The sequence below is a fragment of the Schistocerca gregaria genome, chromosome 3 (assembly GCF_023897955.1).
Source record: "Schistocerca gregaria isolate iqSchGreg1 chromosome 3, iqSchGreg1.2, whole genome shotgun sequence".
In the NCBI taxonomy this organism is placed as follows: domain Eukaryota; kingdom Metazoa; phylum Arthropoda; class Insecta; order Orthoptera; family Acrididae; genus Schistocerca; species Schistocerca gregaria.
In genome coordinates, this window is record NC_064922.1 from 419,715,203 (window position 1) to 419,738,895 (window position 23,693).

Genomic DNA, 23,693 nt, shown 5'->3' on the forward strand with positions numbered 1-23,693 from the left:
CTGGTGGCCCACTCTGCAAACACTGTCCTGTGAACTCTGTTATGACTGCCTATTCTGAATTTATTACTAGTAATATATTGTGTAGGTGAAGGCAATCTTGGAATTGACTCATATCCTGTATATACTTGTGTGCATTGACCCAGGATAATCATCATCAGCTGTTTTACATGCTGGATAAAGAACTGTTCTAGATCTCTTCATGTAAGTCTTCTGTGATACTCCATACTGCTTCTGCATGGTTGGTTGGTTGAGTTGGAGAAGGGGGAGTGGTAGGGGGGGGGGGGGGGGGGAGCAAACAATAAAGTCGTTGGTCCCATCATATTTGGGAAGGATGAGGAAGGAGATCAGCCAAGCCCTTTCAAAGAAACAATCCTAGCATTTGCCTGAAGTGGTTTACAGAAAACACAGAAAATATAAACCTGGTTTGAACCGTCATCCAAATGCAAATCCTGTGTGCTAACCACTGTGCCATCTCACTTGGTGCTTCTGCATGTTTTCTAATGTTATGTATCCACTAGGTCATATTCTCAGTCTCTTACATCATGGGATCAAGCAAATGACTTCCTTGGCCCCTCCTCTATATATTTATCTGGTTACATGCATAGGACACTTCAGATTCACCTTCATTGGAGCCATAATTATATTTTACACTCTAATCTGTTCTCTGATCCATTTATTTGGTTCTTTGCCATGCCTGGTAATTCTAAAATATGTATGTCTCCATTGCCTGTTGAGAAATATTCAGCCTTTTAATAATTTTCACATTACCTGTCCATTTCCCATTGCTGCAAATAAAAACTAATAATACTTTAATGGGATTTAGGTTTACTCGGTGCTTCATAGGACACCTTTCATAAGGAACTGTTGTGCACAGCGGCCTTAGACTATTAGGAAGGAGAGTCATGCAGGAATCAGTCATATTACCATTAGTTTTTATTGCTCTTGCATATCTAGATTTTGGCTTCAGTCCATTTGAGTCTCATGGCATAAACTGCAAGGAGTTTGTTGGATTGTATCTCCAATGCAGTGAAGATGGCTATGTATAGCCAAAAGCTAGATATGCAAGAGTAATAAGAACTAATGGGATTGCGTCTGATTGCTGTGTGCCTCTCCTTCCTTATACTTCTTGCTGTCTTACCTTTGTTGTTGATATACACTCCTGGAAATTCAAATAAGAACACCGTGAATTCATTGTCCCAGGAAGGGGAAACTTTATTGACACATTCCTGGGGTCAGATACATCACATGATCACACTGACATAACCACAGGCACATAGACACAGGCAACAGACCATGCACAATGTCGGCACTAGTACAGTGTATATCCACCTTTCGCAGCAATGCAGGCTGCTATTCTCCCATGGAGATGATCTTAGAGATGCTGGATGTAGTCCTGTGGAACGGCTTTCCATGCCATTTCCACCTGGCGCCTCAGTTGGACCAGCGTTCGTGCTGGACGTGCAGACCGCATGAGATGACGCTTCATCCAGTCCCAAACATGCTCAATGGGGGACAGATCCGGAGATATTGCTGGCCAGAGGAGTTGCCTTACACCTTCTAGAGCACGTTGGGTGGCACGGGATACATGCGGACGTGCATTGTCCTGTTGGAACAGCAAGTTCCCTTGCTGGTCTAGGAATGGTAGAACGATGGGTTCGATGACGGTTTGGATGTACCGTGCACTATTCAGTGTCCCCTCGACGATCACCAGAGGTGTACGGCCAGTGTAGGAGATCGCTCCCCACACCATGATGCTGGGTGTTGGCCCTGTGTGCGTCGGTCGTATGCAGTCCTGATTGTGGCGCTCACCTGCACGGCGCCAAACACGCATACGACCATCATTGCCACCAAGGCCGAAGCGACTCTCATCGCTGAAGACGACACGTCTCCATTCGTCCCTCCATTCACGCCTGTCACGACACCACTGGAGGCGGGCTGCACGATGTTGGGGCATGAGCGGAAGACAGCCTAACGGTGTGCGGGACCGTAGCCCAGCTTCATGGAGACGGTTGCGAATGGTTCTCGCTGATACTCCAGGAGCAACAGTGTCCCTAATTTGCCGGGAAGTGGCGGTGCGGTCCCCTATGGCACTGCTTAGGATCCTACGGTCTTGGCGTGCATCCGTGCGTCGCTGCGGTCCGGTCCCAGGTCGACGGGCACGTGCACCTTCCGCCGACCACTGGCGACAACATCGATGTACTGTTGAGACCTCACGCCCCCCATGTTGAGCGATTCGGCGGTACGTCCACCCGGCCTCCCGCATGCCCACTATATGCCCTCACTCAAAGTCCGTCAACTGCACATACGGTTCACGTCCACGCTGTCGCAGCATGCTACCAGTGTTAAAGACTGCGATGGAGCTCCGTATGCCACGGCAAACTGTCTGACACTGACGACGTCGGTGCACAAATGCTGCGCAGCTAGCGCCATTCGACAGCCAACACCGCGGTTCCTGGTGTGTCCGCTGTGCCGTGCGTGTGATCATTGCTTGTACAGCCCTCCTCGCAGTGTCCGGAGCAAGTATGGTGGGTCTGACACACCGGTGTCAATGTGTTCTTTTTTCCATTTCCAGGAGTGTATATCTGCACTGAAGGCTAACAGCATAAAGTTTTCAGTAAAAAGAAGATGGCTCCAGTAGGTTCCATTACCAGATTTTTTTGTATGTCCTCCCCCCTCCCCCCCCCCCCCCCCCCCCCCCCCCGTCCAATTGGGGGTCTGAAAACATTCTCTGTGCCACAGAGAATAGTTTTAGTGACATGGAACCTCTTTGCCTCATTATTGTTATATAGTTAAGAATTCTTCACTATCCTGACATATTCTAATGGAAGCAGCAGCATTTGCAGATACATCCTAATAGAAGCAGTAGCATTTAAGCTACACATATATACCATACAGGTCAAATCAATTCCTTGATTCTCATCTGATCTGTAATGCAGTTTTTGTTGAAAGTGAGCTTTCTGAACATTAATTAATCCTATATAAAATTTTCATTCATACTCATTGCTAAATTCCATAAATTTGGATTTGTCTTGCAAATGGCCCGTACTGTTACATCCACTTTTACAGCCAACTTAAAACTTCACTGAGTACAGTACTTTGTAGTTTTTTCTATATAGTTAGTGATAATAGTATTACATACCTTGCACAGTATATAGAAGAGAGTGACACATCCACAGCTTTTTATGTATCATGTGTCTGCTTCCTGGTATAGTTGAAAACACAAAGCATTGTTCCAGTTTTGGGGAATAGTCTTCCTTTGCAAAAGTAATGTGATTTGGGGAAATTTATCCATCCACACTTAAATATTTTGAGACCACAAGTTTGTCAGATGAATTATTAGTGGTGCAAATTCAAGAATTCTTTGCAGAAGCATATTTATTCTTCAGTGAAATTTGCAATAATAAGTTATCTGTCTTACAATCTAACACTACATTTTCAGAATAATTAGTATGAATCAGAAAAATTTAATTATACAATTTTTTTTCCTTTTTAATATTATTACCATGTACTGCCAAGCACTACAGAAAATTCAATTAATGTTAGGAACAATTTACATAAAGACATGTTGGCATCTGTGAAAAGTTTATTTGTTAATAAAGTGGAGTTTAATGTGAGCCTAAATGGTCCATTGAAGGTCAGTTCCTCCCATTCCTTTGATGAATTTCTTTACAAATTTAATTGGCGTATAGAAGATTTAGGTTCAATCGTAGTTGTATCTAGGATTTTTCGTCTGTCTCATATCACATTTTTTACGCAAAACAATTATTTGTAAATGTGAAAGTTAAGAAGCTTCACTGTGATTTGTAATTGATGTTGAACTGTAGATTTTCATATAACTGATTGGGGAAGTCAGTTCAGAGGAAGACAAGGTTATACTACATCTAAAAGAACAACACATAACAAAACCCTATGGAGTTTAAGCAAATCATTGGGTTGGTGTCAACTTTACTCTATTATTAATAGTATTGCATAATGTGAATAGTACAGTAAGGTAATGCTCATTTCTTGGCTGATGCTGGCTGAGATTTGCAAACATAGGATGTGTCCCAATGAAGGCTGAGTAGAGCTGGCTAGGTAACAATATGAGATGCATTCCAAGGGAGAGTTTGATAGTACACAGACATGCACATAGTGGGCAAGGACTCGGATAGCTTGATGAGGAGAACTGTGGATAGACATATGAGGCCTGGAATTTCCTAGCTATTGTATGTAGAACACCAACTATGTCATTCCTGTTGCATGCAAGGAGCCCTAGTGGCAGTCCTTGTGTCAAGCTGCAAACAAATCTAATTCTCAGTGTTCCAACAAAGTAGCAAAAATGCCAATTATATAAGCAAGGTTATGTCAGTGAGAGAAATTGCTTGTCACTTAATATAATACATTATGAAAAGTAAGGCAGCTATAAGAGTTTACATAAATTAATGATTACACAAAATACTTGTAAAAACTGCATGTAGATACAAATATTCACAATCTCAAATGAGGTGACAGATAATGGATGTGTGTGTTAGGCATTACCTCTGACAACCTTCTTTCAAGGCAAGAAAAACTTTTAATGTTACACCAGACTTTAATTAGATCTTATTATGCAAATGTGTGAGGACTTCAAATCTTCTGCATTTACACACTGCATGAATGAAGCATTATATGCTGCCTCCCACTTTCTGTCTTCCAATATGTCAGCTGTTTAGGCTTAAGATGTTCTGTACTTCATAGCCAAATAAGTACTTCTTTATTTTGGCCAATAATAAAGACATATGTCATTTGGGTATAATGCAGCTCATGTAATTTATGAAAGCACATTCAAAAAAAGCTCAAGAATTGCTTAATTTAATCAGCACATGTTTATTTACACGTGAAGTTTGAACAATACTATTAATGTAACTCTTCAGGCTTTCTCGGCGAGATTTTGACATGTGGAATAATCAGGTCTACTGCCGGGTGTTTGTGTCACTCTGGCACAATATTTCAGCCATGTAACTTGTTGCCTTCTTTAGCTCCTGAAGAAGGCAACAAGTTACATGGCCGAAATATTGTACCAGAGCGACACAAATATCTGGCAGTAGACCTGATTATTCCACATGTCAATATTATTAATGTTTAAAGTACTAAGCATGTATATATAAAATTGTATTGTTATTAATTAACTAGGAATAAGTGAACTTAAGATGAAGTGTGAGGTCAGAATTTGACCAATGAGGAGAGGCACTCCTTGCAACATGGTTGCTGTAAGTCACTGTTACTGTAAATTTGATAGGGAGCCATTTTACTGTTGTTCAGTGGGAGTGTAGAAGCAGCCCAGATGAGCCTGTATAAAAATGGTACTAAGTCATTAGTCCCATTATTCAGCAGCAAGTTATGCTCACCTATTCGACAACTCTTTTAAAAAATAGACATGAAATACACCTTCTTTCTGCTCCTTAAATGGATTTTTACTCCAGTGACCTACAACTAACTATTGCTAGAAGGGGAGAAAATTATTTTGCGTAATCTGTGTAAGTCTATAAAAGTTTCACATTGGATTCACTTGCCTTTCATCTGTCCCTCAGAATATTCCTTGGAGCATACATGCTTAAAGCATATTGCAAAATTTTATCCACTGGTACTTCACATCTTCATCACCAGAGATGAATGTTGATGTTAACTGCTCAGATAATCTGCAGTCTGATTCTTCTCACACTTGCCAAGGAAAAACATTTTCCTCCCTTAGTGCCTCAAAGTTAATGATGCCACAATAGCTTTTTGTTCACTGGTTTTCTATTCTACGGTAGCTGAATCAAAGAGCTTGGGTCTATTGGTTACTAAGGGAATAATATTTTGTTTTCACTCATGAATTCCTGTAAGTAGTTTTCAGAGAAGATGGAACAATCTCACACAAATCTCTATGTGTAGCTCTTCTTTTAACCATATGAGTCTTCTTGTCTACTTCTTGAAGTTGAAATCTTCCACTATTATTACAGCATGATAAGGAAATTTAAATGTGATACCCTCAGAGACCCTCAGAGTCTTCTCTGACTCTTGCTCCACAGCTCCTCAGGCTGTTGGTCTATATAATGATGCATTCACTAACCATGTTTGACCTACCTTTGATGATTAAGTCCCAGCAGATTATATTACTCTCTAAATCTATAATAAGTTCACTAGATACTACGAATTCTTTACTACAATAAAGACACTGCCACTATTGGAATCTTGTGATTTATATTCCATTCAAAATCCATGAATTTTCTGTTGTTCACTTTTGGTTTCAACCAGTTTTTTTGTTTCTCGTACTTTGTGGCCATCATACTTATTAATAAGTGAAACTACATTTGTGGCCTTACTATGCATGTATATGTAGCCAATTTTTATGACCTTAATTAAGGTTGTGTGCCACGCATACTGTGTTAGACTAATACCTGGTTCCTGTATGTAAAGTACACCTATCCTATTGAGGAGGACATGACAGTTTTCCTCCAAATAGCAGAGTTCAAGAAATCTACATCAGCAAGCATCACACAATGATCTGAGCTCTACCACACAATGATCTGAGCTCTGGTTGAAATTCTCAACTGAGTTATAAACCAGGGACCACAATGACTTCTGGGTATTATGTTACAAATTGTGAACCTTGCTTTTCCCCCTTTTGTGAGGCTCATTGTTTTACCTGATTCAGCCTGCCATCTGATGGTCTCTGAACATAGGTGGCAGATATCATCCATTATGACACGTGGTACAATGTGTTGCCAGCTGCACCCAGCATTTTAATAGCTGCTGGCAGGTTTTCCTTCACATCTTGAATGAGACCCTGGGTGAACATACCAAGTCCATGCTGGTCTTCCTTCCCAAGCTGCCAGCTGCTTACTGTCTAATGCCGAAGTTCCCAAAGACCAGTGCACTCATCCTCTGTGCTTGTCCAGATTTTACAAGAACGTTAGTCACAGGTCCAATAGTAAGACATTCTGGCTGACAAGCACTCATAGCCAAGAACAGCACCTAATATCCATTACTAAGATGTAAGGGAGCAGTTGTGGAGCCATTACACATAGTCACATTTTCCCAATGATCTGCCAACCCATCAAAGCTCATCACTCATCCTCAGATGGGAACAAACTGGACAGGTCAGGCCCCTCAGAGGATACAGAGATATCAGAATGTTTATAGGCACCAGAGGTGACATAGCTTTTGCCACAGATGCTTCAGAATCACTATAACCCAGGATAGTCACCTGAGGCCTGTTGCAAATTTGTCTTGAACCTGAACCCAACAAATACATTCTTTATTTGACTTCCACTGTACAGAACTATACAGGTGCACTATAATTCAGTTGCCATAAACTTGTTTGGTGCATTAATAATACGCAAATGAAAATACAAATTTATCATCAACATGGTGATATACACAGAAATAAATGGACCCACAAAAAATGCTCAAAGTGGTTTCTATGCTGTTCCAAGAAAACAGTGCCTCTTTTCAACACCAAATTTACAAATTTTGTCACAAATCTTCCAGGACTGTAGATTTTCAAGTCTGATCAGATTCTTTCCTTCAAACGCTCAATATCATGAACTTGGAATAGATGACCTTTTTTAGTTTATCCCAGACTGAAAAATCTGTGGGTGCTATATCTGGGGGATATGGAGATATTTCAGTAGTGCCCCATCTGCCAATCCATTCATTAAGGTTTTTAGTTATAAGTCTCTCACAATAACTTTGTATAATGCGGGAATATTCCATCTTATTGCCATACCAACTTTTCCTTAACCAACTGCAGATGTTCAAAAAGTGGACTATTTCCCTGTTCTGACAACACTTCTTGAAGTATATTTGTGTAATTTACAAAAGTGACAGTACTGTTAAAAAAAAGAAGGCCTGATTAGTCCACCTTTGAAAAAATGAAATGAGTGTATGGCATCATTGGCCAGGAGGCCCGTATTTAGGGAAGTTCAGCCACCAACTGCAAGTCATATTTCACTCGATGCTACATTGAGTGGCTTGAACGACAGTGATGAGGATGAAATGATGATGAGGACAGATGCTGGGAACAACACAACACCCAGTCCCCAAGCGGAGAAAATCTCAACCCGGCTAGGAATCTAACCCGGGCCCACTTGCATGGGAGTCGAGCATGTTACCACCCAGCTAAGCAGGCAGACTCTACCTTTGAAAATCCCTGCCCATAAATTCATGACAGGATAGTTACACTCTGTCTCCATCACTACAAAGGAATTTGTAGAATCGTGATGTATACAGTTGTATCTGTTCACTCTGCCATTCAGTTTAAAAATCACTCCAAAGAATGCTTTTGTAAAACATGGGACCAGTTTCCTATCAGATTGTGTACAACTTGCAGAACTCTACATACATGTCCAGATCATCTTCATACAGGCCTTAAAGTAAATTAGGCTTAAACAGTTTCAATTTCAGCTTTTCCTGAATCCTTCATATGCTTCTTCTTGCTATTCTGTACTACTTAGCCACTTCTCTTGAAGATTCAGTTGGTGGCTTCACAAGACATTATATGATAACATTAAAATTCTCTTCTGTAGTAACAGACTTTGGTGCATCTTAACGAGGAAGGTCTGCTACCAAACTAGTCTCTTCAAATCTAAAATTTAATTTGCAAATACCTTCTTGACATTTAGAAGTTGGATATTTAGAAAATGTCCCACAAACTAATCACAATCAACACTGTAATTATTGTCATATTTTCATCATGGTTGCAAAACAATCAACTTTCTCTTAATTGTGTCTCAGACAACACAAACATAATAATCTCAAATTACTAGCATCAGATGACTTATAGATACCACACCCTAGTCAAATTGATAATGACTATCACTATGCTAAGCAAAAGAAAGTCTTAAGGACTGCTAGTGATGATTGACACCCTGTATAATAACATGAAACTGAAGACTAACTGAGGAGACCATTGCAATAAGAGACAAAACTACACAACTGTGGCATTGCAAGCAGTTGGAGCAAAGCAACATTGGTCAAATATCTACTATAGAGTGTGGTGTTGCTTTATTTCTGTCATTTGTGTCTTAATTTTTACTTGTTATGTGTTTTTTCCCACAAAATTTGATAACATTAGTTTCCATTCATTTGCAGGTTGGTTGTTGTACACTGTGAGAAGGGAAATATAAAATGATACACGGAGCAGGGGCAACAACTATGATAAACTTTGAATTGATAACATTAGTTTCCATTCATTTGCAGGTTGGTTGTTGTACTCTGTGAGAAGGGAAATATAAAATGATACACAGAGCAGGGGCAACAACTATGATAAACTTTGAATTTGTCTGTCAGCAACAGTATTCATTAAATATTGCTGCTGCAGGGAATGGAAATTCTAATTGTTCAAAAAAATCACAGTTAATAAAATTACACTCTCATGTAAAACATAGTCCAGCTCTCTCAGAAACCATCATTATCTGTTTGAAACTGTTCCGTAAGGACCTCTTCTGACTTTGCAGATTGTAACAAGTATATCACTTGGTAAATATAATCTTCAAATCTCAATAAATTAATACATGACTTTCTGTTAAAATGTGACTCAATGTGAATTATCACCACCAACTCTCACTAAACTTAAGCTTTTGTTCTCATTGAAGTTAAGCTGACAAACTCTCAATAACATGACATTGGTAACTGACTCTTAACATGAAGTTACAAAAATTATCATAAGAGTCTCACTGAAAAAAATGGAGCAATATGTGATCATTACTCTGAGGGACAATAGTGCATTATGACATATGACCAGATATTTGACATCATTTCTCATCTCTCAAGGTTTCACACTTTCTCTCCACAGTTAGCCTTTACACAAAAAAAGAAAAATACATTTTCTTTAGTCAATAACATAAAAATAATTCAAAACATTATAAAAACTTGAGAAAATGTGTCAAATGTAATTTAGGTCAGCGATTTGGTGGTGGTGAGAAACAAATGTCACAAATAAATTTGTGGCACCACTTGTCCCCATCATCAGCTGATCAATATGTGAATGTCAAACTGTTTCTTTAAAACATTTAACTGGAATAGTCAACATTCATTATCACTCAATACAGTCAAACAAGGAGCTCATTTTGATCCCCAATCTAAATTTTATAGTTTCAAAATCCTTAACAATAATAGTTTCAGTTATTTACATTTTTCTTTAATTGTCCTTAGCTTCATTACATAAATCTTACCATCATGTGTCTCACACAATTTCTTTTCAGTCATTCAGCTAGTCAAATTACTCATTTTTGTATCAACTTATTACTGTCTAACTTCTATTTTGAATATTGTGTGTTAATTAGTTTTCATGTTCAGTTGCTTATATGGTTAATAATTCCATAATTTTTTCAGTTTGTAATAATAAGTACTGAGAAATGCAAACTCATTGTTACTTTTCAGTATTCCTTTTAATAGTATTCATTCATTTGTAATCACAATTATCTTTTGTTGACATTCCATGAAGAACTTAACTAGTAGTGTATTTATTCCTAATGGGTACTTTGCCCTTCTGACCATTGAATGTCAGTAGTTCTTAAATATTATTCCACAAGGTGACAATTAAGTACCACTATATGCGACTCCTCCCTTCTATAAAATGGATAAAATGGTTCACAACTGTGAGATTGCCCTCTTCTTCCCTGCATTGCCCTCACAAAAATAAACAAGCTCCTAGGGTATGCTTACTTCACAAAATATGTCCTATATGGGCCCCAGCCAGTGGAGGATGCAGAAAAGCGCTAAAGATATCTTGAGCTACCTTTACTTTTACCATAATAAAAAATAATCGAGTCACTTGAAAAGTTTAGGAAAGTTTTATTTAAACTGATTATACACATACACAAGACAATGCCATCTTATGATGTAAAAAAGTTGCAATTTTGGTTCTCTTCCTTAAATTGTGAATTTATGCACCTATTCTTCCTGGCAAATTGGTCAATTACTTCGTCAATAGGATAATCAATGTCAGCGTGAGTGTTCAACAGAACTAAGCCATTAAGTCAATCTACCTTAATTGGCTACCTCAGCCACGTCTTCGTAAGCCACAATATTGAAAAACTTATTTCTACTGTAGCAATAGATGCATGTAGACAAGCAAATATTTTGTACAGTGTGTGCAAAAAAAAGAATAGTCAGATCTAGGACAAACAGACAATGCTTGCATAACAGAATCATGATCATTCAGAGCATTTGTTCTCATTTGTTTGTATTGAAGAATCTCTCCCATTAGTCTCTTTTTAATCACAAAGAGTGATTCTTCTCCAAAGAATGGTAGTTCAGTTAAGCACCAATTCAATTCAAGTGCCAGATCATTACTGTCATGTTTCAGTAGTTGTGAGGGCAAAAGTATGTTGAAGTTTAATGATAATGCTGCATAGGAAAGTACAAGTACTCGATAAGTTGATTCAGTTGAGTCAAATGATGAGAGAAACGAATGAATAGCATGTGGGCTGACTGGCAGGGGTGGCGCAGGTGACAATGTGGGCGGCCCCATGAGGGGGGCCACGCATCGCCCCCCCCCCCCCCCCCCCCATATGTATCCACCACTGGAGCCAGCTCTATTACTGTATTAGCTTTTGAAGTACATCATATTAGCAAGAAACCCCCTCTGTTTCCTAACTACATAACTCTACCACCTTCCTCCTTAAATACTATTATTTATTTATTTGTTTGTTTATTTTCTGTCCCTATAAGAATCAGTTTTTGGACATTGTCATCAATTTCAGTTCATATATACAATGGTTTAGTCAACATACATAAGTGCACACATTGATATAAACAGTGAAGATCAGAAATTATCATTTTTGTTGTTGTTGCCAAAACAAACTTATGCTATACACGTATATTTAAAAAGTGATATTACAACTTGAAATCTTCTATTGAATAACAGCTTTTCTCTATTAATAAATGTTTAAGTTAATTCTTTAAAGTGTTTAAATTAGCTTTCTTGGGGTCAGATTGTAGTTTGTTATAAAAGATTATCCCTATTGTGTGTGGACTATGGTCTGCAACCATTTTTTTACTTGCAATTTTGTGAAAGCTTTCCCTTGCCCATGTATTGTACCTATGTACATTACTGTTTGTTATGTTATATTCTGCATTGTGTTTCACAAACATTATTGCCTGCAAGATGTACATAGAGTAGTAGGAATTGCACAGTAGCACTATCTTGTGAACAGAGCAGTGGTGGTTTCGGGTTGCCTACCTGTGCAATGTAAATGTGTTTTTGGAGTAGCAGGTTTGTGAGGGACAGGGACTGGCAGAATCTGGAAAGGTGGAGGTCATTTTGAAAGGAGGGGCGGGAATCAGAGAAAGACATTTTTCTGGTTAGGCTGTTTGGGTACATTCCATGGTTTACGCACATTTAAGGAACAGGATCTGGGACTGGATTTTAGCCAGGGAAAGGGATACTATTCTGAACTTGTCCAGGCATATGGATCAGTAGCCCATTGTAGTGGGGATGGCATTGGACAAACAGAAAATGACTTAGGAAATGCCCAAATGAAGGCATTGATAACAGAAGAAGACATGTAAAATATGTACAGGCAACCAAAAAAATGCACAGATAGGTACAAACATGAACAAATACATAAAAGTAGGCAGAAAAATCAACAAATACAAAAAAAAAGAAAGAAAGAAAAAAAACGTACAAAAATGTGGCAAAAGGGCAGATGACGTAATGGAGTTCATATGGCATAGGTGGGTATGGAAAACAAAATGCAAAAATATGCAAGGGTGAAGGAGGAAACATGAACAAAAGGAATAACTATAATAACGGGTGGGCAGAATGTGGAGCATTGATGCTGCACCCACAGTCCATCCAGCCACATAGCTGTATGCGGTGGGCGGATGAGATCATTGATACATTGGGACTCAGAAGTCAGAGGCTGTCTGCTATGGAAGGTGATGAAACAGACATGAAGGAAGAGAAAGAACAGACACTGAGAAGAGTAATGTGTTAGATATAATTACAAAGGAAAATAGCACAGAGTTCTGGGATGGAAGACAAACAGTTAGGCAAAATATTAGATTGCTGCTCAGTATGATGATGACCATTGAGTAGCAGAAAGGCACAATGCAAAGGCTATTACACGTTACAGCTTTTGCTCAAAGCCTTCTTCAGCTAATAAAATACACACAGATATTCACACACATAAGCACACTTCATGCACACTTGACTGCTACCACTGGGAGCCCCAACTGGATGTGAATGCCATGTGAATAGCAATCCGTAGTAGGGCAGGGAAGAGAGAGGCATAGTAGGGTATGGGTGAGGGGAGAGAAAAGTGCGGTATAGCAGATGAGGGAATGTGGAAAGAGAGGAGCTGACAGGACGAGGGAGCGGAAACTATTAGGTGGAGGGTGACAGGACAGAAGGGTAATGTAGGTTGACGCCACAATAATTTCAGAAGTGAAGAATGTGTTGTAAGGATAACTCCCATCTGCACATTTCACAAGAAGAGGTGGTGGAGGGTAGGATCCAGATGACTTGGGTTGTGAAGCGGCCATTAAATCGAGCTTGTCATGTTCTGCTGCATGTTGTGCCACAGGGTGATCTACTTTGCTCTCAGCCACAACTTGGCGGTGGCCATTCATCATGATGGACAGCTGGATGGTCAACTTCTCTGAATTGTGCATATGAAAGTTATCATTACAACATATTCTTTGCACTCACAGTTATCCTTGTCTCAACCTATTGTAACCTACTGTTCCCACATCTTCCACTCAACAGTTTCTGCCTCCTCTGTCATATCACCTCCTCCAATTTCACTACCCCTCACTCTCACTGTGTTCTCTGCCAACACACTTACTGATCTTTTCCCTTCCTGCTTCTTGCCTTTTTCTCTCCACCCTCTCCTTCCCCCACAGCCTCCCAACACTGTGCCCAGCAACCTTGTCATGCTCTCATCTAGCCCTGCACACTGCATTAGACAGTGGTATTCTCTCCCCACCCCTTCAATGATAACATGTTATCCATCTCCCTTCCCTGCCCCATGAGTGCTGCTTTTGTTCACTGTGAGAGTTGCATTGTGGCCACATCAGCTGGAGATATTGGTCATGTGTATAAGGTGTGAGTGCTTGTGTGAATGAATATGTGTTGGTTTTCTTTTCTGGAGAAACTCAATCTGTAACAATCTTCTCATTGTGCCCATCTGCAACTCAAGCACGTCATCTTTATGGTGAACGGCAATCTATCCTTTTCATACCATTGTTGGTATTCTAACTTGGAAATTCCATTGTCTGAAATAACATTCTTTCATACATATAACATATCAACAATAAATAAACTGTTTTCAGAGTCAGTGCCATATTAAATTTCAGTGATTGTCAGCTCTGCACCTCACCTCTACTTCAGTAGACAGGAAAAGAACTATGTACCAAGTTGTTTGCTAGCTATTGTTGACGGCGACCAGAAAGCAATAACTACCAGTCAGTGTAACATAATTTCTATTGATTCAGTTGGTCCCATCATCGACCTAAGCAAGAATCATCTTGGAATGTCCATATAGCATTACCCTTTAAGCAAACTGGCTGACCTTGAGATACAGTATGCATTCACTAAGCATGGGGCCTCCTGCAAAGTTAGTGTGCAAAGTGGGTTCAGAGATAATCTCTCTAGGTCCATTCAACAGAAGATTCCCTGTTGCAGCAGCTGTCTCTGTTTCAGAATGTGTATAGTATTACTACAGCAGATTTCCAAAAGAACTGCCTTGTTGCTCAACCTGTCTTTTGAAGGGACTTTTAGGAAACCTGAAATCATTGCAAGTGGAAAGCAGTCATCAGTCTTGTTTACTGTTGGGAACTCACATTTGTCATTAATACAGCTAGGAACTCAGGACATAAGTTAGTTTGGGTTAAAATTTATTACAGGTACAGAACGGGACAGAAGCACAGACATTTCAGAATTAAATAAACATAAATAGTGGAAGGAGTTGAAGCACTGAGTAGTTGACAGGCACACAAAGAAGACTGAAAATACTGCTACGGTTTTAGACAGTATCCTCCTTCTGAGCTAATTAATATAACACACACACACACACACACACACACACACACACACACACACACACACACACACACATTGTTTAGGCTGACTACATTGTCAGCTCAATAATGTGACAGTGTGTGTGGGGGGGGGGGGGGGGGGGAGGGGAAGGAGTGACACAAACACAGAGCATGTTTTGCCTATTACAGGCTTCTACAGGTTATAGAGGGGGCTTACTGGATAAAGTCAGATAAATAACTACCTTTGGAAAGATGCTATTTGTATATAAAATAAGTTTCCAGATCAGATCACTTTCAAATCTTCCATTTCCTGGTATGCACACAATGGAGACAGTGAGCTGTGACCCATTTGCTGTACTGTAGCTGCTCTGTGTGTTGACTCTACTGTTGGTTACTTAAAGTGTACCTGTGATGCATGCTTTTATACACATGGTCCACATGCAACAACACAGTTAACTCTCCTAGTTGCAAACACATCAGTTTCTTGCAGCTGTTGTAAGCAGATGAAAATGGTACTTAATGGACTGAGGCTGTGGACAGAGTACGTTCCTCCCACCATCCTACTTTATGTGTCTCATATTTCTTGTATAAAGGTCTATACAAAATTTCATTAACTTTCTTTTCAAAATTCCCACATTAAAGTTCTCACATTAAGTACATACTACACATATTATTAAAACGGCTTAAATAAATTCCTCCCCCCCCTTCCCCCCCCCCCCCCCCTACACACACAAAACCTTATCATATATAACATTTAGTACATGTATCCATAGGAAAAATCTCATGAACTAATAGCTAAATTCAGAAGGAAAGACCATTTCCAGATTAGAGAGTTATTTTTCTTCTCTTCAGTGAAATGTTGACATTAATCCAAAGATAATTAATTTAAAAGATATAATAAATTACAGATTTCACTGGGTCCAAACTTTCAGTGCCAATTATAGCTAAACTACTGCAAATTTTTAGGATCTATTGATATACTTCAGATTGCTTGATTTTTCTATAGCTATTGACACCCATTATAATGAGCAAGAGTCCTCAATTAAACATTTTCAATAACTAAATCTTAACATACAAAATGGAGCCCATGCTCATAAAACTGGGATTCCCAATGCATGGGCATAAATTAGTACTTCATTCTTTAATAGCCTCCCCCACATGAACTATGGACCTTACTGTTGGTGGGGAGGCTAGCATGCCTCAGCAGTACAGATAAGCTCCACTGTAGGTGCACCAATAACGGAGGGGTATCTGTTGAGAGGCCAAACAAACATGTGCTTCCTGAAGAGGGGCAGCAGCATTTTCACTAGTTGCAGGAGCAACAGTCTGGATGATTTATTGATCTGGCCTTGTAACATCAATCAAAACAGCCTTGCTGTGCTGATGTTGTGAATGGCTGAAAGCAAAGGGAAACTACAGCCATAATTTTTCTAGAGGGCATACAGCTTCACTGTATGGTTAAATAATGAAGGTATCCTCTTGGGTAAAATATTCTGGAGGGAAAATAATCTCCCATTCGGATCTCCAGGCAGGGACTTCTCAGGAGGACGTCGTTATCAGAAAACAAAACTGGCATTCTATGGATCAGAGCAGGGAAATTCAGATCCCTTCATTGGGCAGGTATGTTAGAAAATTTAAAAAGAGGAGTAGATAGGTTAAAGTCAGATATAGTGGGAATTTGTGTAGTTCAGTGGCAGGAGGAACAAGACTTCTGGTCAGGTGAATACAGGGCTATAAATAAAATATCAAATAATGATAATGCAGGAGTAGGTTTAATAATGAATAAAACAGCATAGTGAACATATTATTGTAGCCAAGATAGACACAAAGCCCATGCCTACCACAGTAGTACAAGTTTAAAAATTTTATCATGAGCAGCATCTATTAGAGTTGCTGTTGTGGTCCTCAGTCCAGAGACTGGTTTGATGCAGCTCTCCATGCTACTCTACCCTGTGCAAGTCTCTTCATCTCCAAATAACTAGTATTGCTGTTGTGGTCTTCAGTCCAGAGAGCTGGTTTGATGCAGCTCTCCATGCTACTCTATCCTGTGCAAGTCTCTTCATCTATAATAACTAGTGCAACCTACAGCTTTCTGAATCTGATTAGTGTATTCACAGTTTGGTCTCCCTCTATGATTTTTACCCCCCAATAGTAAATTGGTGATCCCTTGATGCCTCACAACGTATCCTACCAACTGGCTCCTCCTGCTACTCTATCTGTGCCACAGATTCCTCTTCTCTCCAATTCTATTCAGTACCTCTTGATTAGTTACATGATCTACCCATCTAAAATTCAGCATTCTTCCATAACACCACATTTCAAAAGCTTCTGTTATCTTCTTGTGTACACTGTTTATTGTCCATGTTTCACTTCCATACATGGCTACACTCCATACAAACACATTCAGAAAAGACTTCCTGACACTTAAATATACACTCAATGGGCATAGCCAGACTACATTTTATATCCCCTCTACTTTGACCATCATCAGTTATTTTGATCCTCATATAGCAAAACTTATTTACAACTTTAAGTGTCTCCTAATCTAATTCCTGCAGCATCACCTGATTTGACTACATTCATCTGTTTTGCTTTTGTTGATGTTCATCTCATATCCTCATTTCAAGATTCTGTCCATTCCATTCAGCTGCTCTTCCAGGTCCTCTGATGTCTCTGAAAGATGTGTAATTGGCAAACCTCAAAGTTTTTATTTCTTCTCCAATATACAGATTGAATAACATTGGGGATAGACTACAACCCTGTCTCACTTCCTTCTCAACCACTGCTTCCCTTCCATGCCCCTCAACTCATATCCTCATTTCAAGATTCTGTCCATCCTTGGTTTCTGTACAAATTCTAAATAGCGTTTCAAGCATTTCACTCCCTGTATTTTACACCTGCCACATTCAGAATTTGAAAGAGAGTATTCTAGTCAACATTGTCAAAAACTTTTTCTGAGTCTACAAATGCTAGAAATGTAGGTTTTCCTTTCCTTAACCCATCTACTAAGATAAGTCGCAGGGGCAGTATTGCCTCGCATGTTCCAACATTTTTACAGAATTCAAACTGATCTTCCCTGAGGTCGACTTCTACCAGTTCATCCATTTGTCTGTAAGGAATTCATGTCAGTATTTTGCAGCGATGAATTATTAAAGTGATAGTTTCGAAATTTTCACACATGTTAACACCTGCTTTCTTTGGGATTGGAATTATTATATACTTCTTAAAGTCTGAAGGTATTTCGTCTGTCTCATACATTTTGCTCACCAGATGGAAGAGTTGTGTCATGGCTGGCTCTCTCAAGGCTAGCAGTAATTATAATGGAATCTTGTCTACTCCCAAGGCCTTGTTTTGACTATTCTTCACTCAGTATAGCATCTCCCATTTCATCTTCATCTAAGTCCTCTTCCATATCCATAATATTGTCCTCAAGTACATTTTCCTTGAATAGACCCTCTATACAATCCTTCCACCTTTCTGCTTTCCCTTCTTTGCTTAGAACTGATTTTCTATCTGAGCTCTTGATATTCATACAAGTGGTTCTCTTTTCTCCAAAGGTCTCTTTAATTTTCCTGTAGGTGGTTTCTATCTTACCCCTAGTGATATATGCTCTACATCCTTACATTTGTCCCCTAGCCATCCCTGCTAAGCCATTTTGCTCTTCCTGTTGATCTCAAATTTTGAGACATCTTCTATTCCTTTTCACCTGCTTCATTTACTACATTTTTATATTTTCTCCTTTCATCAATTAAATTTAATATCTCTTCTGTTACTCAAGGATTTATACTAGCCCTCATCTTTATACCTACTCAATCCTCTGCTGTCTTCACTATTTCATCTCTCAAAGCTACTCATTCTTCTTCTACTGTATTTCTTTCCCCTGTTCTTGTCAACTGTTCCCTAATGCTATCTCTGAACCACTGTACAACCTCTGGTTCTCTCAGTTTCTCCAGGTCCCATCTCCTTAAATTCCTACCTTTTTGCAGTTTCTTCAGTTTTGATGTACAGTTCTTAACCAATGAGTCCACATCTGCCCCTGGAAATGTCTTATAATTTACAACTTTGTTCCTAAATCTCTGTCTTACCATTATGTAATCTATCTGATACCTCCCAGTGTCTCCAGGCATCTTCCATGTATACAATCTTCTTTCATGATTCTTAAACCAAGTGTTAACTGTGATTAAGTTGTGCTCTGTGGAAACTTCACCCAGGCAACTTCCTCCTTCACTCCATACCCCCAGTCCATATTCACCTACTATTTTTCCTTCTCTTCCTTTTCCTACTATCAACTTCCAGTACACCATGACTAATAAATTTTCATATCCCTTAACTATCTGAATAATTTCTTTTATTGCATCATAAATTTCTTCAATGTCTTCATCATCTGTGGAACTAGTTGGCAAATAAGAATTATTATGCTCTGCATTTGTCTTGTAAACATTAGAGACTGTAAGAGACCTGGTCACCAGTGATTTAAAACTCATGAACCTTCAACTTGGGGTCTTCAAAAAGAGGCATCTGGCTATTTATGTTAAGGATAACTCCAACTGCAGCACTTTTAGGTGGTGATATAGTGAAGCAGCACAGAGACCAAGGCTTATTGCATAAGAGGTAGAACTAGTTTACACAACAAGGTGATCCACAAAACATTCCTGATACATATGGTATTCAGCTGTACTATTACAATGGTACCATAAAATGACAGATTTGAACATGATTTGATGTTCAGACTTATTTTATATTATGAAGCCATATTTCTGGATATGGTTTCCATATTGAAACTGTCTACTAAGTCCCATCTACAACCCCTAGAAGCCTGTAATTGGAATAGTGGAATACCATGTATATAGTGTCTATGTTTTGTATTAGTTAGCTCTGAAGTAGGACATTGCCAGTAAGCTTAGTAAGATTGTCAATCTTTTTTATGTGCTTGTCAACCGCTCAACAACTCAACTGTGTATATATGGTGAGTTGATACCCATACATCTTCCATTATTCGTGCACCATCAAAGACCTTCCATCAACATATTTAGATAAATGTAATCAAGACTTCACAGCAGATTTTATTTGCCCAACATAGAAGTGTGAAATAGGAAACAAAAGCTGAAATATTGCAGTATCTCTATACAAAACAAAATAACTTTCACACTTACCGCTGAATAACTGTATGATGATGAAGCATTACAGGGGGCCGATACTTGACCGATAGCTTTATATTGCTGAGCAGCGACTCTAAGATGTAATTCCTCTTGTAAATCCAGAAGAAATGAATCTTGCTGACCTGATATTTGAAGGGAGTTTTCTGCACAGAAAGTAGAAAATTACTATAGCAATTATTATTCATATTTAAACTTTCTATCACTGATGGAGCAGACCACTGGGGGAGTGTCACTTCATGAGTGATCAGGATTTCCACAGGTTCTGGAAGTCAGGAAATATCAGGGAATTTCAAATGGGTCAGGGAAATCCTGGAAATATCAGGGAAATTTGAAAAAAAAAACATTGGAAAAAATCTCCTTTTTTGTCTCAATGTATGAAATGGTGTTTTTACTGAGACATCACGAACCATAACTGGTTGAGTGCAACTGAGCATGTACACTGTTTCCCTGCTCCCTCATTACTACTGTATCTCCCCTTTCTACCACTGCCCTCAGCTCGCTGTCAGTGCCACCACCCCTTCTCACCTCTAGCCTAGCAGCTGCAGAAGAGAGGCAGGAAGGCATAAGGAATGGTTTGTTTGCATCTGATTCTCAGAGACACAAGATGTAGCAGCCAGAGATGGCAGTTATGTGTGCATGTGTCTTGTCTGTGTGATTGTATCAATGAGTGTGTGCTCTCATTTTCTGACAAAGGCTATGGCCGAAAATTTAGTTTTGAGAGTGTGATTATCTTTTCTACATGCCTGCCTGTGGCTCAGAAATCATGTTTACGTTGAGTTGCTACCTATCCTCATTATTATTGATTCTCAGGGTATTTGCACAAGTTATCTGTTGCACAGACTGATCACAATGGTCCCAATTCATGAACATGCTGACTGTGACTCCAGAAAATCTGGCCACACTAGTGGATTTCCAGGACAGGCCAAAACTGCAGGCCATTTCTTCAGGTATCTCTAACGGATTGAGCTTGCCAATCTTTTCATTTTCCAATAATGTTCAGGTCCTGCCCCTCAGATCTAGTCTGACCAACCTGCCCACAGGTCAGGTCTGTTAGTGTGTGGTGTAATGCAGTGGATTTTCATGGTTTATCCATGAACTGAGGACTGCAGTGCTCCTCAGCAGGCCAGAGGCCAAGGGTGATGGATTTCAGAAATTGCAAAATGTGATGTTTTAGAGACATTTATTAATTGTAGTACATTTTGGCACTTTTAAAGTAGTTTATGTATTAGAAAATATGCATGATAAGGAGAAGAAAATTGTGGCAGTTGCTTGTGGTTTGTACGCTACTTAATCAAATATTTCTCAAGAAAATGTCACATAATGTCTGGAAATTAATGGTTGTAACACAGTGGGTAATAACCGACAATAATGGACATAGCAGAACCAACATTTTTTTGGTTATCACCTACACTATGTGATCGAAAGTATCTGGACACCTGGCTGACAATATGGTGTTGGCCCACCCTTAGCTTTCATGACAGCTTCCACTCTCACAAGCATATGTTCAATCGGGTGCTGGAAGCTTTCTTGGGGATGGCAGTTCATTCTTCACAGAGTGCTGAATTGAAGAGACGAATCAATGTTGGCTGGTGAGGCCTCGCATGAAGTTGGCATTCCAAAACATCCCAAAGGTGTTCTGTAGGATTCAGGTCATGACTCTGTGCAGGCCAGTCCATTATAGGGATGTTATTGTCATGTAACCACCCTGTCACAGGCTGTGCATTATAAATAGGTGCTCGATCATGTTGAAAGATGCAATCACCATCCCTGAAATGTTCTTCAACAGTGGGAAAACAAGAAGGTGCTTAAAATATCAAGGTAGGCCTGTTTTGTGATAGTGCCGCACAAAGCAACAACAGATGCAAGCTCCCTCCATGAAAAACACGACCACAACATAACACCACTGCCTCTGAATTTTACTGTTGGCACTATACATGCTGGCAAATGGCGTCCACCAGGCATTCATCATACCCACACCTTGCCATTGGATCGCCACATTGTGTACCGTGATTCGTCACTCCACACAACATTTTTCCAGTGTTCAATTGGCCAGTGTTTATGCTCCTTACACCAAGTGAGGCATTGTACGGCATTTATCAGCATGAAGTGTGGCTTATGAGCAGCCGCTCGACCCTGAAATCCAAGTTTTCTCACCTCTTGCCTAACTGTCATCCTACTTGGAGTGGATCCTGATGCAGTTTGTAATTTCTGTTTGATGGTTTGGACAGGTATCTGCCTATTAAACATTATCACTATGTTCAACTGTCGGCGGTCTCTGTCAGTCAACAGATAAGATTGATCTGTATGATTTTGTGCTGTATGTGTCCCTTAACATTTGCACTTCACCATCACATCAGAAACAGTGGACCTAGGGATGTTTAGGAGTGTGGAAATATCATGTACAGATGTATGACACAAGTAACACCCAATCACCTGCCCACATTTGATGTCCGTGAGTTCCGTGGAGTGAACCATTCTACTCTCTCATGATGTCTAATGACTGCTGAGGTTGCTGATATGGAGTAACTGGCAGTAGGTGGCAACACAATACACCTAATATGAAAAGCAAATGTTTTTGGGGGTGTCTGGATACTTTTGATCATATAATGTGTAGTGTTGGTTTACACAACTCTTCCCTCCCTTACATGCTTCTTTCAAGAGGCGTATATTTTCTGAAATTATTTCTGAAATCAGTAAACTTATTTTTAATCTGTCTTGTGACTCCAAGGAAATGTGTATTTTTGTCACCATATGTGCTTCATTTTATTGAAATAAAATAACATCAGTGGTCTTAATGAAATGCATATATCATTTGGCTTGCTCTCACCATTTAACAACTGTTCATTAAAAATATGTTGATGTTAGTACTTCAGATTTTTGCTCATGTTAGGAAACACCATCTGCTTGCAAGTTTTATTTAGGTATTTCCTCCTTTGGCACTATGGTTTTTTGCACTGTAGCTGCAAAGACAGATTGTCAAGCTACATCTTTACTTACCCTAGAGGTCTCAAAATTTGTCAGGGGAAAATTCTGAAACTTGCTTGGAAATCATGGAAATATCAGGGAATTGCACTTGGGATACTTGTGGTAACACTGGTGATATTGTGGATCCTTAACTTGATAGTGCATGTTATTGAAGGACTATTGATGTCAGTTAAATATGGTCCTGTGATGAAGATACTACACACTGATTTGATGCATATACAGGGTGTCCCATTTATCTTGACCACCCTTAATAACTGTTTGTCCAGATGCAAACTACAAAATGTTTCAATCAAATGTTCTTTAGCCATCATGGGGACATCAATCAGTATGATTGCCTTCGTTGTAGCTTTGTTTTTTACAAAGATATGAACAGTGATATGACATTTTTAAATGACACCCTGTTTTTTATATTTTGTAATTTTCTTCTCCTAAAGACCTATTCAAAAATGTATCACAGTGTACCATTCACTGAAACGCAACATTATTAATTACGTAACACAACATTGATGTTGACATTCTCAGCGCTTAGTGCAGGTACTCGTGGTAATGGAACACATCCAC

At 39.3% G+C, this 23,693-nt stretch overlaps 1 protein-coding gene across 1 annotated transcript in view; it reads right to left on the reverse strand.

The window, feature by feature from the left end:
• LOC126355398 (uncharacterized) overlaps positions 1 to 23,693 on the reverse strand; it is a 194,788-nt gene that overhangs the window by 20,225 nt on the left and 150,870 nt on the right. The window contains exon 5 of the mRNA XM_050005696.1: positions 20,142 to 20,290. Coding sequence (XP_049861653.1) covers positions 20,142 to 20,290 — 149 coding nt within the window. The remainder of the gene's footprint in view (positions 1 to 20,141; positions 20,291 to 23,693) is intronic.